The sequence below is a fragment of the Trachurus japonicus genome, chromosome 23 (genome assembly GCF_045865225.1).
Source record: "Trachurus japonicus isolate A0001 chromosome 23, Traja_1.0".
NCBI classification, from domain to species: Eukaryota; Metazoa; Chordata; class Actinopteri; order Carangiformes; family Carangidae; genus Trachurus; species Trachurus japonicus.
Window position 1 is genome coordinate 11,367,308 of NC_140929.1, and position 19,240 is coordinate 11,386,547.

Genomic DNA, 19,240 nt, shown 5'->3' on the forward strand with positions numbered 1-19,240 from the left:
CCAGTATGCCACACTCAAACACGTCATGCTTCAAACCATGTCACATAACACATCACACCTGTCAGGTAAAGTACATCCTCAAGTGTTGGTTTTGGATCGTCCTCATTCATATGATGCATGGCGGGCACATCTCGACTATCATGCAGCACAACAGTGATGGACTGTGCTGTCATGTGTGGCAGAGGGTTATTGTGTGCATGAGGTACTGTCAGATGTACTTCCCCCACTGGAAAATATGACTGTTTTGCAATAAGACAAGGACAAAAACACAGTGTACAAAATACACAAGACAAGATTGGGATTGGATGGTTTATTTATTCAGTATATTAGTGTATGCATTGGCAGATCCTGTGTGCTTAATTTAGAGTAGACAAACATTTCAGAGCATTTATGAGATGACACGCAACAATCAGATGAACAAGAAAGATGTTTCAACTTGTTCAAGACAGATTTCATACATTCTGAGCTTAAACAAAAAAAATCACTAACATAGAATAAATGTGCAAAATAAAGGTACATTAGAAAGAAGACACAAATAGAACCTTTATTGCATTTACCATAACTCACTCTTGAATAAAAAGCATGGGCTGCAGGAGTGGTTCTCGCTCTACAAATATGGAGTATGGCCAGTACATAAGCCTTCTGGACATTTGTGGCATGTGTGTGGTAATAGCATAATAGTATCTGTGTGTGACATGACACACTCGGTTAACATTGTATTAAAGTTCCCCATGTATAACATTACAGTGAATGTACTGCAGTGAATGGCTGAATGAGCAGATTTTAGATTTCACAGTGGCGTAGTGGCAGACAAACCCCTCAGCAGCTCCACTGTTGTTTTCCCATCAATCCCAGCCGATGTGTCATTATGATGGATTGCTTTGTGGGCTTCGGGGCCCACTGTATTGACAAGGCTCCCATTCCCCTCTCCTCCTCTCGTTAAGTACTTCTCTCCCAAGTTAATGAACTAAAAACAAGGAGGGGAATGATTTGTGATGGTCTCTGGAGTTCATGTGTTTAGTTCACTTTAAAAGACAAAATCAAGATTAAAAATTGCATCGCTTCATTTCATAGAACTCGTATGACTGATGAAATGTATTCCCGCACACATGCCTTGATGCAAAAAAATGTGCAAGTCATTTCACTGTGGTGTGTTGGACTTGAAATATTACATCTGAAAACGAACCTTGTTCCAGTTTAACAAAGGGATGAATTTGTAATCAGCCGAAACATCATCATTACTGGATCCGTCTCTTATGTCCTCTTTGCAAAAAAACTGTGAAGTGTCTAACAACTTTCCACAGTAGCCGCAAAAGTTTACTGCACAAGCCATGAGAAAAAAAAACAGACAGATAAACAGATTTTTAACAGCCACAGATATGATACGATTCTCAGCGAGGGAATTCTTTGGGGACCAACCCAAATTGGCAGCAGGCGGAAGATGTGGCCTCATTCAGACAGTCTAATCTGGCATCTGTTATTGCAGACAGAATCAGTGGGCCCATGGGGCTGCCAGGAGAGGAGAGATAGAGGTGTAATTGAGAGCAGCAGTTTAGATCTAATAGGAAAATGAGATGAGATTGGACCTAAGTTCGGGTGAGTGTCCAAGACAATCGCCTTTTATCAGGAGTTGGAGTCGTGGCGAGTGGGGGGCTGTTAAAGTCGAGTCCTACAGCATTTGGGTCTTTTAAAAAGTGGAAATTGACAATATAGGTTACCTTATGGCATCGATACGGAGGGAAACTAGACTTCCCAAGTTTCTATTTGTGTTGGTTGTCACCTCACTTCCCAATTAGAGTGAGTCACTGCTACACAGACCCACTGTATTCATTATAATAGAGTTTGAAAGAGGTTTATTTGTGTCAGCCCTCTACTACAGTGTGTTTCATCAGGCAAGATGACACTTATTCCATCAGCGGAGTTCACACAAATTAGGATCTAGGTCTAAAGAAAATATGTAAGTGTTTTCCAAGCAAATGTCTTCGGTCCTTTACGGTTTTCTCCATTATTCTCCATGTGTTTGTGCTCAAAAAGGCTCAAGGATTGAAGAAAACCATATAGAACACTATTATTTGATTGGAAATGCACTGTTGTGTTGCAGCTCACCACCTCTTCTAAACCCTGTCCTGACCTGTTACACCGTAGTGATCTTCTTGTCCTTGGTGGCCTGCTTGATGGCGGCCTGTTCACAGATGATCTCCTTCAGCCGCTGCAGCCGGATGTTTTGGGTGCTCAGGTCCCCGACGCCCGTCTGGCTGCGATGCAGTAAGGACAGGGCGTTGATGTACTCCAGCTCCGTGTAGCGGACGCCCTGGTCCACCACCAGGTTCAGGAGCTCGTCTGCAGTGTTGTACAGCATCTCATAGTACTGCCTGCATGAAGAGAGGGAGAGAGGGGGAGAAAATGACAAGAGGTTACGCACGAGGACACGACCAGAGAGAAAGGACAGGAAACAGAGGAGGAAGAAAGAGAGAGAGACGTTGATATTTCTCCGTTTTGCATTTTTCCGGTGCATAATGAAAACAAGGCACAACAACAAAGGGAAACACAAAAGTCAAACTAACTGCTGTTGCTGTCAAGCTCAATTTTCTTAAAAAGGACTTCAAGGACCTCGGCCTGCTGCTGCCGGGCGCCGTCGGCAGAGGGAAAACACTCGCTGGCTATAAACCACTGAGACCGGCTTAATGAGAAACTGTTGACAGGGCCCAAAGAGGGAAGAGGTGTGTGAAATTAAGAGGTCTTTAACAAGGACCTAATGCCACAATGGGCCATTTGACAAAGACCGTGAAGTACATACTGATAGAGCAGCGGCACAAAAGGGAGAGCGAGCGTTGTTGGACTACACACACTTCCTCCTGCTGACTAACACCTCACATGTACAGTAAAGGTCGGATATGTCTGACTGAGGTGAGGAGATTAGATTTTCATAAGACCTGCCCCTCCTGTGTTTAACTCATTGGCATTAACTCACTGAGGAGAACACAATGTTTCGGCCATAAACACAATTTACACATGCTGGTGCTAAAAGGAGGAGAAGGTGATGGGGAAGGTAATGCACGGGGGCTGTTGGGATGCAGGGCTGACCATTATTCTTAGCTTGGGGGCAAAACAGGTCAAATACCTTGGAGAGCATGTGTGTGCATATGAGTGTGTGTCGGCGTGACAGCTACGCTCTCAAACACACACCAAAATGTGGGCACTCATTAGAATAGACTTCACCGCTGTCCGCCCCAGGCTATGGGGAAGAATCCTGTTCTCTAAAGACGCACCACATGTTACACTTCTGTGCAGTAGTTATAGATACACTCAGCAAGTATAGTACATATAATACATGTGTGTTTAATATTATAATAGACATTTTACTGCCGGATGAGACCTGACCCACAAATTGTGCTATTGCATCTACAAACATGAATAATTTTGTCAACACTGGAGCTTTTTGTCACGGCTAGTTTTTCTTCTGATCATTTCCAAACACATGCTGCACAGATGATTAGATATGTAGATGTATTTTTCTTTCTGTCATAAACAGCTATTGGTTTCCATTAATTTTTTTGCGTATGAATCAATGAGATGACAGTTGAAACCTGCTTGATTTGTGCCATCGATCACAGAGAATTGATGGTCACATTTATTGAAATGAATGGAAACCAATGAAGACATGGATCGGCTCCCTATGTAACAAGAGAAGAAACATATTGAGCTAGTGTCTCGGTGTGAGCCTGAATATATTCGCTTTGGATTGCGGCTGCTGGAACAGCTCCAGGTCTACTTTTTTTTTTTCTCCTCGCAGGCGAGAGACGCTTCCTTTACAAGCATAAAAGTGGCCACCTTGGACAAGGGCAGATGCCAGTCACTCAGCAGCGGTGGCTCCTGCTGCTTTGTGAGGGCGGCAGTTCAGCGAAAAGAGATAATTGTAGCACTGACATTGTTGGGCAAAAGAAAGGCCTTGGAGGTGCGGTGACTGTGGGGGGAAAAAAAATGCTAGGTCCACCTGTTTTCAATTTTTTCTCTGTGTGACAGCTGAGAAAAAGACATCTATTAAAAGGATCTGGAGAGAGAGGGTTAAGGTGTCCGCTGTGCCAGTGGAAGTTGAATGTAAATGGATTCAAATCTACCCTGATGTAGCGCGGTAAAAAGACAATTTGGTAAGAAAAGATATTTTTATCTCATTTGTTTAGCTCCACCACCCATCCAAGACCCATTCCCTTCTTGAGATGATCATTGTCGATGCTAACGAGGCCTTAATGAGCACTCAGGGAGCTTCTGTTCCAAGGTGTTTTATGTGCTGTCATTCTGGAGGTTCAACAGTGGAAAAAGACCTGGAGAGAGTAATGAAGGGGTAGAGTGAATGAGATGGAGAAAGAGCGACAGAAATAGAGAAAAGAAGAGTGATGGCAAAAGAGAGGAGTGAGGGATGGAGGTGTATCATCTCTTGTTTTTTGGCCTTCCCCTGACAAGTAATGCCCTTGGTCATCGGAGCATTTGCATTCTGCTCATCCTGCTCTCAATTTCTCTCCAAGGTCTTGTTCATTTTTCCATCCCTGAGCTCATTTCATGGAAAAGCTTGTCAATATTGATGAGGGTCACATTGGTTTACTCCTTGACTGCGAGGGGAAAAGGATAGAAGAGAAGCAAAAGAAGCGATGGGTCCCACTTGTGGTTTTATCCTATAATGAAATGCGCCATTTATTTGTGTTTGTCTTTCTAGATGATAAATGTCTGAAATGCGAGTGGCTTTGAATGGGTCTCTGCTTTGTATGTTGCTGAAATGTTTTCCTCAGTAACACAGCAAAAAAAAGGAGCTCCAAAAAAAGGAGAAATAAAAAAAAAATTACCATTTCATTCCCTAGACTCAGTGATTGACTGCACGCTTGAGGCAAATCACCTTGTCATATGATCTAAAGGAAGAAAACACATATAACAACAAAAATCACACATTTCTTTTATTGAGGGAAGAAGCTTTGAACAGATGGCAAATACTCATCCTCAGCTCTTAGTGGAAAGCACTTCAGAGGAGAGAAACTGTTGAACTGAACAATAAACAAGAGTGGAGATTGAATGGAAAATGCACAAAAAGTACTTGTGTATACAATGTAGGTTATTTCTTACTATTTGACATTTATGTGGGTATATCCGAAAACATGCAGGTTAGGTTGGCTAGAGAGTAAATTGCCTGTTTGGATATTATGTATATTTACACACAGAGCCTAAACTGTTATCAGCATGAAACTATCTGTGAGTTCTCATCGCTGAATTTGTGTAGGCTGGTTTAAGTGACAGGTTTTTAGGCTCAGCTCCCTCTCTCACTTAATAAAGGCCTTCTGGTGGTAAGTTATGCACACAGTGGGATATGCCTGCTGAAAACTAAAATTATAACTGTGGCCACTCTGACAGAAAGCGAGCGACATTTTCCTCCCGTCGAAAGAACAATTTGTCTGATAAAGTAGTAAAAAGTCGCTGGAAAGCTTCGGAACCCATCTGTTGATGCAGCAGCCAGCAGGAGGAAATTAAAAAAATACCTCATCAGCGCTATAAAACATGGCTTAACTACAGTATAATAGCAACTATAATTCATTTGCCAGTGATGCATTTAGGAAGAAATCCCACGCAGCATTTGTTAAAAGCAGATTGAGTGACGCTCGTGTATAACTCATGACAGTTTTCGCTTCCTATAGAGTCGCATATCACAACAGAGAAGCCGCATCCACAGGAAGACGGTGTGGGAGACTGTCAGCTGGTTGTTAGTGTGTGTGTTTGTGTCTGAGTCGTGAGGACAGCTGGCAATCTTTCCTCTGTTTAGCACATATGGGTGGGGGCTGGCTGAGAAGGAGAAAGTGTAAGGTGTGTTTAGTGTAACTGTGTGTGTGTGTGTGTGTGTGTGTGTGTGTGTGTGTGTCTGTCTGAGTGATGTATGTTAGTGTGGACTGAAAACACTTTCAAACAGCTCATTACACAAGCAGTTGGAAAGCCATTTGCCAAACAGGGTAAGGGCTGTTAATAAGATTAAAATCTCTCAGCACCCCACCATCAAGAAAGAACCCCCGGTGACACACACACACACACACCCTTACGCACAAGAACACACACAATCCCTGTGTTTGCGTGTTAGGGATACAGCTAGTTAATGAAACCAGCGTTTTTTTTTGTTTTTTTTACAATACTTAAGTGAATTGTTGTTTTGATTGCCCCCTCCCTTAAGTCTTTCTCTATTTATGGCTCTCAGCTTCCTTCTGTCTCCTTCAGCACACACACACACACTAATTTTCCCAATTTCCACCTGCTTCCTCCAGAAGTCTCGTCTATAACCGCACTGCTTTAGTAATCATCAGCCTGTGTGTGTGTGGTGTGTGTGTGTGTGTCAGCATGCCTCCATGGTGCGCTTTCTATTAAATTTTAATTAGCCGCCCCCTCCCTTTCCCTCGTATACAAAGAATATTAAGTAAATTTATGATGCGTGGATGCAGCAGAGGACAGACAGATATGTATGTCAATGGTACGAGTGAGAGAGAGAGGATGAGGAAGAAAAGATGAAGAGAGGACGAGGGGGGGAAAGACGAAGACACAAAGAGAGAAGAAAAGCGAGGGAAAGACAAGAATCAGCACAATTAATTTCCCCTCATTTCCACTGTGTACAATATTAAGGCCATTACAGGCTGCTTCTGTCAGCACGTTTGGAACAGCACATTAGTTAGTGCGGGGAGAGATGAGATGAGGAAGGAAGGGGAGAAGAGGGGATGAAGGAGGAGAGGAGGAGGTGGGGGGGTGGGGGGTCTGTGGACGACCCTCTACAGCATATCAGCTAGGACCAGCCCTGTGTTAATGACACCTACAGCACAACAAGGCAACATGTCTCCTTCTCTGTCCCTTCTCGTCTCAGTCTCGTTGGTATATCGGCTCTGCCTTCAAACAAAACTCCCAACTGCAGATTTACGAGTGGATGTGAGGTCCTGGACAAAAGGCCGGACGGCTGTAAAGTTTAAAAGAAAACTTTGTTGCTGCTGCTCCTTTTTGTGATTCCTAATTTTAAATGAAAATTTTATGACTTAGCAGCCATAAAACAGTGATTTGACTGCTGTCTCAGATAACAGCCAGGATTTATGACCGATCATAAAAGATTTGATGTCTCTCGTGGCACGTCTCAAGATGAAGCAGCCAGGTGAGGGACGTCTTGCTTCCCTCCTTCTCAGCTGAAAAGCAGCGAGCCCCCGGCCCTCCACTGTACAGCCTGGTTTGATTTGACTTCGTTAACATTTCTTTGTTTACGGTGGAAAATCTTTCTGTGACAGCTGCCACACTTGCTGTATATCCAGAACACGTGTCACATTAGTATGACCACTGGCGGCCATGAACTGGCGCGACCAGCCTTGGCTGCAGGATAACTGCATTTTTAACAGGGTTTTACATATGGAAATATATATGTGGGAAAATAATTTAAATAAATCTTGCAGCATCCTTGGCCTGTAGTCGACCTGAAAATGTTAGCATGGATGCATGCCATTCACATATACAGTATAAATTGTGTTTTAGCTGTATGTGTGTGCAGTCTCCTCCTACTGCCTGTTTCAATCTTCCATTAAAGTCTTTCTCCATCCCTTCTTTCTAACTCTCTCTCCCTCCGGAGCAGAGCATTTGTCTCTCCTCTGGTAATGAGGAAAGGTCTGCAGAGACTCTGAGACTGGAGCTTCATCAGCAAAGACCAGTCCCATCATGCTGTGCCATGCACAACAAACGCACACACATACACACACTCGCACCGGCTTGATCAGCAAAGTCCGGCGTCATCATGATGAGAGGCGCACGGCGCGCACATAAACACATACGCACACAGACAGGCTTCATCAGCAAAGCTCTGGTCTCATCATACTGCATCTCGCACATGCATGCCTGGAAAACACGAGCAGAGGCAAAGGGAGGGTAGGGAAAGAAGTGAAAGAAGGAGAGAAGAGAGGGAATAACAGTTTAACAGAGTTGGTGGAAGGTGGTTGGGTGGAAGCAAAGGAAGAAAAAAAAAAGACAGGCAGAGAAAAATGAAGAAAAGGGGGACAGAGAGGAGGAAGAGAAAGATAAAGAGAGACACAAGGTGACAGGAAGGGAGACAGAAGGCAAGCGAAGTGACAGTGTACTGAAGCCAGGCCTAAATACAAACACTTTTATCTGTTGACACCCACTACCTCCTGACACGGCCGTCAACTGTACTTATTACAACATTCTCTGTAGACACACCAGCCTGTCACCTCGACACACACTCTGGGATTTACACACATACACAAACCAAGACAGTTTTTTTTGCGCACACGCCTGATATCAGAGAGACACACGGAGGCTGGGGTATAGCACACACCAGGACAATACACAGCACACCAGAATCTCGTACATTTCACACATGCAGACCCGTGCGCTGTAGTAATTTCCAGGTGGATGCGACGTGGGGCTGAACTGTGGGGGCATCTCCACTCTGAGCCTGTCAGATGGGTGTTTAGCCTAGCCGCGGCTAAAGGGGATGGTAAGTTTGCTAGGGGAGGGGGTGTTATGACAGCCCTGCAACCTGCCTACACGGGTCAGCGGGCAGCTCACAGCTCCACCATATGTGCGTTTGCGCTACTCTGTGCATGTGTCTCTGGAGAAATGCACCTTTAATTCTGCTGCTGTGTCAGATGCTGAAACAGGTACACGTTTCATCATGTTTTTTCCTTTCTGTAGGTGTATACACTGCATAAAATATGTCAAATGGTGCTCAGCAGGAAAGACAATAACTCTAATAGAGTAGTAGTTTGAGGCTGAGTTGACCTGTGTATTTGAATGAAGTCACGCAGACGTTTTCTAATGATCCTTAGCTTTGGCAATCAGTGCTGAAACTATTAGCTGATCAAATGAGAACAACTTTGCATCAGGAACAAATGTAAAAAGTTGAATAGAGCTGCAATAATAAAGCAATTGACAAAGATTAGGTTGTAAGGTCACTCGCTAACCAAGCTGCGCCACAAACAACAATGTGCTTTAATGCTCCAATCTCAGTGATGGCTAATTATTTTTTCATTTCTGTTTAAGGTTATTAAATCTGTTGCCGAGCAAAACAAGTCCAAAATTTTTCTCCATAGGCCAGAGGACTGTTGCCATGCAACACTTACGTCTCTGAAAGTTTTTTGTTGTTGTGTTTTGGTGGGAACTAATGTGGCCTCTAGTCTTTTCAAGGTAAAAGACTCACAAACAGCCTCATCTGTTTATCTTATCTGTGCCTCTGTCAAGAAAGCAGAAATCAGCGTGAAGCGGGAGAGAGAGGGAGAGAGGTAGATACAGGACAGTGAGAGATGATCAATGGAGTGACAAGGCTGTCAAATACACACACATACACACACACAAACGTGACATTGCGGTGACATTGCAGTAACACACAGGTCTGCAGAATAGGGCCGAGCCCCCGAACTGTTTCTGAGCAGATGGCCGGTGTGTGTCCACCTGTGTGCCGGTGTTTAGGTGTGCGTGTGTGTGTGTTTGACCCTGACCCACGTGCTGATAGCGCTGCCAAGCGTCTGACTGAGAGACAAGAGACGACCGTAGGACGCAGCAGCCGTACAAACACACATTCTCTCACACGCATGTGTTTGAATTTTAACACCTTGTGCGACATTTACACTTCACATTTACTGTAAACACACATGGATTCAGTCACAAGGTGGCACTGTTTCCCCACGCTTCTTCATTGTCTATGAGCTGGAGGAGTGAAGGAGTGAGAGAGAGAGGGAGGGAGTGTGTGTGTGTGTGTGTGTGTGTGTGTGTGAGAAAGAGAGAGTGTGTGTGTGTCTTCATGAGTTCTGCAGTGCCGGTTACCGGGCCTCTCCTTAGTTTTAACTCAGATCAATGGTTATTACTGTGCCCTTGTCCGGCTCTCTCTCGGCCTCTCTTTCCCATATAAGCACGCACACACAGATACACACTCACACACTCTATCACACACTCTCATACACACACGAGATAAGAACATAAAAGTACATGGGCACACCACACAGGCAAGCATCTGTTGCCTTTCTCCAAAGCAAAGCAAGCTTCCTGCTGTGATCACTTCCTTTTTTCATTTCACTCTTGTTTCTCCAGAGGTGGTAATAAAACACTGATGAATGTTCTGCTTTTAGTCCCTTTTCCTCACGCTGCTTTTTCCCTGCTGATCCTCATCAGCCGGTGTTAGTTTTATTTACAACAAAACCGTTGTATGTTTGAAATTGCTATGTACATCTCTCTTCCTTTTACAACTCTCCAATCAATGAGCTCGTGGAACCTCAGAGTGAATAAGCACAAAGTGTAAAGCCTGGTGTGAGCCTACGCACATGCAATATACATCACATGTTATGATGTATGGCATATATACTGTATGCCAAACAATGTTAGAAATAGTTGCGTAACAGAATGTACATCTATAGAATAAAACATAACCTGGGTTTAAATATAGCTAGTAAGCCTATTAGCTAATTCTCATCACCACATTTTCTCATAGAGGCTGTGTGGTCAGTTGGCAGTAGCAGGTGTGAGGAATGTACTGTAGCATAGTTTATGAATATTCATGTCCTAAACATAAATATGGTGATTTTAAAATGCTGATTGGCTTGGCTGAGTGTCTGTGCATGGGGTGAGACTGAGGAATACATATTACATGTGTGCGTGTGTGTGTGTTTGTGTGTGTGCGTCTGCGGGAGTTGGTGTGTCTCGGAGCCGGAGGCCGGCCAATCCAAAAAGCCATGAATGTGTAAACAATGTGCTCTGCAATTCCCAATCAACACCTCCACACCACCCACGCTCCGTAATCAGAGGCAGTGGGAGACGGAGAGAAAAGACCGAAAAGCCATCACTGGCATTTCTCCATAATCAAAGTTGACAGAGGGTAGAAATAACATACTAATCAATGGTCCTCCATATCCAGTACAGTTCGGGTCAGTTCAGATTTCCTCTTTGTATTTTTTTTTTCCTCCAGGGGGGAAACTTGCCTACTTGGCAGGGCCAGTACATTACAAGATATAGTCATGTCCAAACATGGCGAGCACATAGAAACCCATCCACTCAAACATATGACAAACTCACAGAGATGCCAAGAACTGTGAAAAGAAGCTAATTAACCCCACAACACAACATAACAACAGGGCAGACTTGGGTAAACACGTTTTTACAACAAATATGAGATGCAGAAAGACTGAGGAGGTTGGAGAAAGATTTTAAATGGACCGGTGTGGGCTGCCTAGAAAATTAAAAAGAAATATGCAAAAATAAAAATGAATAATAAGAAAAGGTCGATCTAAGCTGTTGTTATTCTTCTTAATATCCAAATGTTGGCCAGCGGGAGGCTAAGGGTTTTAGAATAATTAAAAGCATATGTGGGTTTTTCTAGCAAAGCAAGTGCTCTGCTTCTTCTCCTTCCTTTAATCGAGCTATGAAAGTTTTATCTTCCCTCTCATACTTTGCTCATTTTATCCACCTCCCTTTACATTTCTTGCTTTCATCTCTTACGCCGCTGTATGCTATCTTCTATCCATGCCACCTTCTCCAAGTCCATTCTGTGCCTCTCCTGTGAAAGACGTCTTTTCTATGACTTCCTTTCACTTATTTTTTTCAATTTTCCTCCGCTCCAAACCCTCCCCTTCTTCCCTCCATCTTTTCCATCACCCTTCCTCACACATACTCAATCCTGTCAAGGACACAAGCTTCTGAAAGAGAGAATAATAAAAAAAAAATCATATGAATACTATGAATCACCCTTTTCTTTTCTGTCTTTTTCTCTCTTCCCACCCTCGTGCTCTCTCCCTCTCTTCCTCGCTCCTTCCATCTTGTTCACAAAGATATCTGAGCGCTGATTTCCCCCATGGCTGTCAGGGCTGGACAGCACTGGGCAACAGCAGGTAGACTCACAAAATATAAATGTATGAATAAGAAATAAACACCAACAACAACCGCCTGCACACGGACACACAGTGTGGTTGACAATCTGTTTGGCCATCTGTCTGCCTCATGCATTGACATAGTTGATGTCTGAACTTGAGGACGTTGTGTAGATCTGTTTGTGTGTCTAGGCAGGTGTGTAGAAGTGTTGGTGCCAGTTTATTTTAAGTGAAAACCTGAGTAATAATAAGTAAATATTGTTCATTTCTCATTTGACGGCTTAATAGTATTGTTCATTTAGAAATATTAGACTGACTATCCAATTAGGGATTAAAATACTGTAATTAATTATCATATGTTAATATTATTATTCATAATATCAATATAAAAACCCTGATCACGATGACAGCAGCAAAACTCAAGGGGAAACGAGTAAGAAAGTAGCCATAAAGTGTTGGCAAGAAAATGTACAAAATATCTTTGGTCCAAGGTTATCAGCCTTCACTGGGAGTGTGTATACACAGTGGTACAAAGGTTTCTGGTTGAAGTGTGTTCTTCTTGTGAGCCAAAAAAAACTGAACAAGGATTGAAGGGAAGCTGCTCCAGGTGAGCTGCATTTCTGTCTAATCCTGTGAAGCTGTGAAAAAGACACTGACCTTGCGAAGTCGAGGTCGGCCTCCCTGGACATGGTGATGTTGGTGAGATTCTGCTGGAGAACAAAGATGTTCCTGCACATCTTCTTGATACCAGACTCGCTGATCCTCTTAAAGTACTGGGCCCCATTGATTAGAATACAGGATATCAGATGACCCAGACCTGGTGGGAGAGCGAAGAGAAAGAAAGGAAGACGAGAAGGAGAGAGTGAGGAATAAAAAACAGCAGAGATGAATAGAAAGAAGGAGGAAAATCTGGGAGCAACGTGATCATCGCTGGAGTCTGTAAATCCACATGACAAACTGCTTTAAAAAGGTAAGTGAATCATATTTCCCAGGCAGCTGTATATACTTTATACTTCACCCCAGGTCTGTGCTGACCTTCGAAAATGTACTGGAACTTGTGCTGCTGGAGGGCAGCCCCCATGGCCTCCTCTATGGCGGAGATATCCTTGTTCAGCTTGACCACCAGTGGGTCATAGTCCATGCTCTCCACATTGGCCACAATGGCATAATTTCCTTGCTTGGTGAGGGGGATCAGGTAATGGAAACAATGCACCCTGGATAGGAAAAAAGAATGACGCGTAAATGATTTTCCAATGTTTCATTCTCTTCTCTATCTATTTCTGACGTGTTATCATTAAATGTACACTTATTCATCTGTTTATAATAATAGTGCAAGCCCAATTCTCTCAGAGTTCACTGTTGATATGTCAAAAAGCTGGTTTTAAAAACATGGGGATGATGAGGAGAAGGAAGTAAAGTGCTCAATATAAAAAAGGTATGTACTGTATAATGGTTCTCTGCCCTTAGAGCACAACACAGTTAGGAGTTACACTTTAGTGGGCACTGAGTGTTCACTCAAACACTCCAACACCTATAATTACTACAGAAGTTATTATGTTTAGAGTATTTATAATGCATCCACTTATTCAGCTACCATGACATAAATCTGATTAGTTAAGGGCAACCTGTAGAGCACACTGGTAAATATGCTGGGGAGTGTATAACGAGGATTGAAAAGTTGAGTAAATTTACAAGCTGCTACTTGAAAAAGAAAGAAGGAAAAAAAAAAGCTTCATTTCAAGTCTTGTATTGAAATGCTACAGCCTGAGGATGTCTTTGAGCCTCCTTCACACTATGAACAACAGTGAATTGTGCCTTGAAAAATCTTTTAATTACACTTATAGAAAGAATGCTTGAGAAGCTCATCTCGATTTTATCCAGATTTTTTTTTGTTTTTCAGGAAGAGGTGGTGAGCTTGTGACCAGCGAGCCGCTCCAGTGCAGTAATTACAGGTTAAGAACCTGGTTAAATGGTTTTTCCATTGACTTCTCGGATCCATTTTGTTGGCTGTTAAAATGAATGTAGTTATTTGTGAAAGGTTCATCACCAACTACCATGAACAAGACTGATTTAACTTGGGAGAGGCTTAGATTGCCAAAAACAACATTTTATTGCTTGAATACTAATCTTAATCCTTCTTTTATGACTGCAATAAGTAGAGCGGCTATCATTTCACAATATGCTTCTTCTCTCAGTTCATTTTAACACCTACATCTCAGTCTGAGGTCCTCTACGTCCATTGACGCCTCATTTCTGTCTAGACTTGAGGAGTCGATACACTCATAAGGCCATAATCGCAGCACCCTCAGCAGAAAGGTATAAGACGATATGGGTGAATGTCTATTCTCCTTAAGGCGAAGCCAGCAACAACATCACACTTTCAATGCCTCCATCTGACTTGCTTCCCTCTCTATTCAATCATTTCTCTCACTTAAGATACTGTATCTCCCTTCTTTTAACCCCCACTGCCACTTTAACCTCCGCACTTATCTCTCCCCCATCTCTCCCACCCCCTCCCCTCCTGCTTTCTTCCTCATGGCTTCATTTAGCTGGTAGCACTATCAGGGGAAATTCGCTAGATGGGGAGAGTCAATGGAGTGTAGCATATAGCTAGACATCAGCCTCAGGGAGGGTTTTCTACTGAAATCATAAACAATATTGCATAAACTACACAACAGTCTGTGGGGAAATAGTGGCACACTGAGGGATAGAAAAAAGAAACGGTAGAGGGATGATGGAGGACTATTAGTGGTTGCGGGGGTGGGGGGAAGTATATGATGTGGTAAATTAACTTAGATATTGACACTGAGAACATATAGGTGAAAAATTCTTGAATTTCCTCAGCATTCAGGATGTAATGTTTGGCCATATGACTCCATCACATGTCCAGTGAGCTTATATAGTATGATCATGGCATTGGGGAGTACTGTAAATGATTTAAAGTCATATCATTTGTAGCATCTGAGGTTGAAGCTAAGATATATCTAGGAAAATGAAACAGCCTCTTAAAGGGATAGTTCAACATTTTGGCAAGTTGGCCCAACTATAATCCCTATAGTTTTAGCAGTAGGTTCATTACCTTTAATTGTTGGTGCAAGCTATTTTCAGAACGGAGGAGCAGAGCCGCGAGCTGCTCAGAGCTACGCTACGGAGGCTAACAGGATTTCTTGGTTTCCTCATCAAACTCATCAAATACACAATCCAACAACTTTGCATTTGATGAATTTGATGAGGGAAACCAAGAAATCCCATTAGCCTCCGTAGCGTAGCTCTGAGCAGCTCACAGCTCTGCTCTGCCGTTCTAAAAATAGCTTGCACCAACAATTAAAGGTAACATACCTACTCCTAAGACTATAAGGATTATGGCAATTGGCCAATTTGCCAAAATGTTGAACTATCCCTTTAATGCTTGTTAGTGTGTTTCTCATGCCTACCTGACTTCCAGGTGCAAGACCAGGAGACAGCGGTCAGCGATGTCCTGAAAGCTCCTGGACAGGTCACTCAGGGTCTGGAGAATCTGCTCCCTGCTGCGTTCACTCTCGCCAACCACCTGACTGTCTGTTGAGCATGGGGACACGTCTGAATGGACAGGAAGACACACACATAGGCACTATCACTAACAAACTTTATTTGACTAAATAAAGACATTAGCAGTGATTAGAGGGATCAACATTAAACTAAAGGATTCAGGACCAGGTTTTAATGCCTGCTACAACTGCTCAACCTCTACCGGTTCACCCTGACCTCTAACGCCCCACATACCATACCATTATAAGATCATTACTGTAACCTGTCTACACGCACACGCACACGCACACACAGAGCACTGTGCCCCATGGCAATACACACAAATACGTTAATACGGACATAATCAGCGACTGTGAATGACACCGTCTCATAATGTACACACACAAAAAAGCCATTAGTTCAACTTCACACACTTCCTGAGTCCTTCAGCATGTTCTTGCACTTTCTTCTCAACACTTGTGCTGAGACAGCAGGAGCATGTGTCAGTGCACTGCATTGTAAACCATACAAAAGACCCAAGTGTGTGTGTGTGTGTGAGAGTGTGTGAAAAGAGAGAGAGAGAGCCAGAGAGCAAGAGAGCATGATGAGTGTATATAAATTCAGCCCAGTGTAGATCAATGGCCATAAATTAGCAAGGGGAGGAAAGGGAGAGAAATTGGCCCCGTCACTCATATGTAAGTCTATTTGGTCAATGAGGCGAGTGTGTGTGTGTGTGTGTGCGTGTGTACACAAAGAGTGACTCTTGAGCACGAGAATGCAGGGGTCCACGATCGATGTGCTGCAGTCAAAGCCAGCTCCCCAGTTACTCTTCCTGCCCTTCCGAAGGTCACACATGCAGGGGCGCATGCACGCACACAGTCACACACACACACACACACGTGCGCCCGGAGAGCTAAAGACAGTGCACTGAGGCTAAACTGAGGCCAAAAAAACCTGGTTACGTAGCTCCTGTCTTTCTGTGATATAATACTTCTTATGATATCCCCCAACACAGGCAGAAGGTACAACTTAGCTCCAAATGTTAATATTTTTGTATTACTTATTTATTCATTTCAAAACTTTGCGGAATGTCAGTGTATTATTTTCCTATATGTAAGTAATACTGTAAGTTAGCTGAGCTTAGAGCCAGCGCTCACCAGCTAACAGGGAAACAGAACCACATCTGTTAGAGCAGGAAACCAAGGGATTCACCGATATTAAAAACACAGACACAGCATTAAACTTAGAGTTGATGTCCTTCAGATCTGAATTCAGATAAACCTTCAGAAGTCCAAAAAGTAGAAAAAGACTTAACACTCTGATAAACTTGATATGTTATATCCACGAAGGTTCCCAATCATAACATATTTAAATGAATGGTTGTATAAAACATCAAACGTCAACAACAAGGAGAAAGATAACTCAAACACACAGGATTTAACATCACATTATGAGTTAAATCCCCTCATTGATATGGTGAAACCTCCTTGACAATCACACCTCACACTTGACTGACACCAATTTTAATATCGAGACTTCTACTGTTTAAAAAACATTAGCGGATATACATCTTGCTTTAATACAGTTTCTGTTTGACTTCAAAGAAGTTCTTTGAGGTAAAACTGAATAGATTAACTCTCTGACACCTCTGTCCTTTCCTGGAGTAGTAATGTTTACTATAAAAGAAGAAGAGCTTTGCAGATACACCCCATATTAAGAGGTTACTGTGTGCACATATTCATAATAACTGTTCTGAAATCATGGAGCTAATTAAAACAGTTATTCTTTGCCGCATTGCATGGTGAGTGCTTCTCTGGGTTCATTTTGTATGTGCCGGTGAATATGTGCTTCTGTCCCCATTACACTTACTTTAAATTAACCTGATAAGACGAGAGAGACCACTGGTCCGGGCAAACAGCAGCGAGGTGTGTGCAGCGGCCATCCAATTAACAAAGCAAACACAGCTCGGGTCGTGATGTGACAGCAGTGACAGCTGCTTTTACTGGTCTGTGTGCCTTACAATATAGAGATAAATACTAGATAGTATTTCCCATTAAAGGTGTGCATGTGATGCGTAGAGCTGTGTGTTTAAAAGTGCTAAATGCATCTCGTGTATGAATGAACTTACTTGCTAATTAACTGTCTCCTTGAGTACACCTCTTGATAGTGTGTGTGTGTGTGTGGGAGGACACTGCAGTGCAGCGTTACAGAGCATCTGCAGCAGTGTAGTAAGTGGGCACATCAAGTCAAAGGCCTGCAGCACAAAGACCTGTATAGACTTCAACCAAGCTGAAGTTCTGACAAATTGTCAAGTTTATTGCTTGCAGTAAAGTATCTAGTTATTGATGAAGCCACTTTTCTCACTGCTGCTGACTCCACTAAACTTGTTATTAAAAAAAAAATCCTGTTTTGTTGTTCCACAGTAAAAAACAAAAAAACAAAAAACCCATTCTGAGTTTGGAGATAATAAATGGGTGGGGTGCCTATCATTTTAGGGTTATTTCACTCGGCTATTTCACAGGGAACCAGTCCAAGAGCAAAACTAAGACTTGTTAAAAATCAATAGACTAGTCTAACATATTACATACTCTGTCTATGTTACTGGTTGTATGTTGAAGACAATGCCAATTAACAGAAGTGCTACTGTAAAAAAATCCATATATCTTCACTGGGGACTGCCCCCTCTGCAGGCAGACAACAAACTGCCACGGATTATATCTTTAGGTTGGCAATATTAATATTAATCCTACTAAATGAGCCACAGAAATAAATAAACAAGATTAGCATTAACGTAAAAAAAATAAAAAATCCACAATGATTTCTCAAGGGAGCATCGCATAATGATGTTAATTGATTTCATTTGATTGGATTTAGCTGAAGATGTTTATTCTCCCTGGTCACCTTATCGGATCATTAATAAATACCAGAACCCAGCACTGGTGCACAACACTGACAAGTCAAATATTCAGAGAGAAACCAGAGAGCAGTGATCTGTGGCATTATTGATGTGTATTGGCACAGCAAAGGAAAAGCATAGCAACAGTATCAACAAGTGTGCGGTGCAGGTAGCTGTGCACTGTACAGTATATACAGACACAAACCTGTCATTTGTGCTGACATAGAGTTTCACTTAAAGCACCTGAGAAAAGATACATGTAAATTTGTCAGATGTAGACTCTGGGTGTGTGTGTCTTTCCTTCACTTAGCTTGTGTGAGAGAGCAAAAGCATTTTACTCGCTCTGCCTGTGGGATTGTTCTCACCCCAAGTGTGTGTGTGTGTGCGCGCGTACGTGCAAGGGCGTGCGTGAATGTGACTCGAAGGCTTCTGTTTCCTCTCATGTGCATTACACTCACTCACTTTGGCAGCAGAGAAGCACGAAAAAAATAAAAAAGGGCTCGCTGTGGTACACACTGCTGGAGGTCTCTCCAGGGGGTGTCCATGAAACACACACACACACATACACACACGGAAACACACAGAAATACTGATACACGCAGATTCCTCAAGACCCCCCGCCCAAGCCTGTGCTGCTTTGATGATGCGAGGGAGGTGTCACAGCATGGGGGGCGCCATTAGAGTCAGGGACAGACGGGCAAAAGGAGACGACTCATTGGTCCTGACTGACAACTTTCTTTCTTTTTTCTTTTCCTGCTTTTCTGTTGCTCTTTTCTTTCCTCAAACCAAATCACTCCCATCTCTTATTTATAAGTCCTTTGTGTATGCATGATTAAATGTGAGGATATGTATGTGCATGTTGTGTATCTATTTATGCGCCCATGTGTAGGCATGGATGTGTGTGCGCGCACGGTGTGCTTATCCAATTATTTTTGAATCTCATCTAAGAGAAACGTCTGTTGCTTGCCATCTG

At 42.9% G+C, this 19,240-nt stretch overlaps 1 protein-coding gene across 3 annotated transcripts in view; it reads right to left on the reverse strand.

Moving 5' to 3' along the window:
- Positions 1-295: 295 nt before the first annotated feature.
- exoc4 (exocyst complex component 4) overlaps positions 296-19,240 on the reverse strand; it is a 109,737-nt gene continuing 90,792 nt past the window's right edge. Inside the window, exons 17-21 of one of the 3 annotated variants that reach the window (XM_085769624.1) lie at positions 15,299-15,443; positions 12,900-13,078; positions 12,522-12,681; positions 2,132-2,372; positions 296-1,509 (exon numbers count right to left, since the gene is read on the reverse strand). In XM_085769624.1, the coding sequence (XP_085625750.1) occupies positions 2,135-2,372; positions 12,522-12,681; positions 12,900-13,078; positions 15,299-15,443 (722 nt within the window). In that variant the 3' untranslated portion in view covers positions 296-1,509; positions 2,132-2,134. Of the gene's footprint in view, positions 2,373-12,521; positions 12,682-12,899; positions 13,079-15,298; positions 15,444-19,240 lie in introns of all 3 variants that reach the window. The other 2 variants (XM_085769625.1, XM_085769623.1) reach the window with 2 other exon arrangements.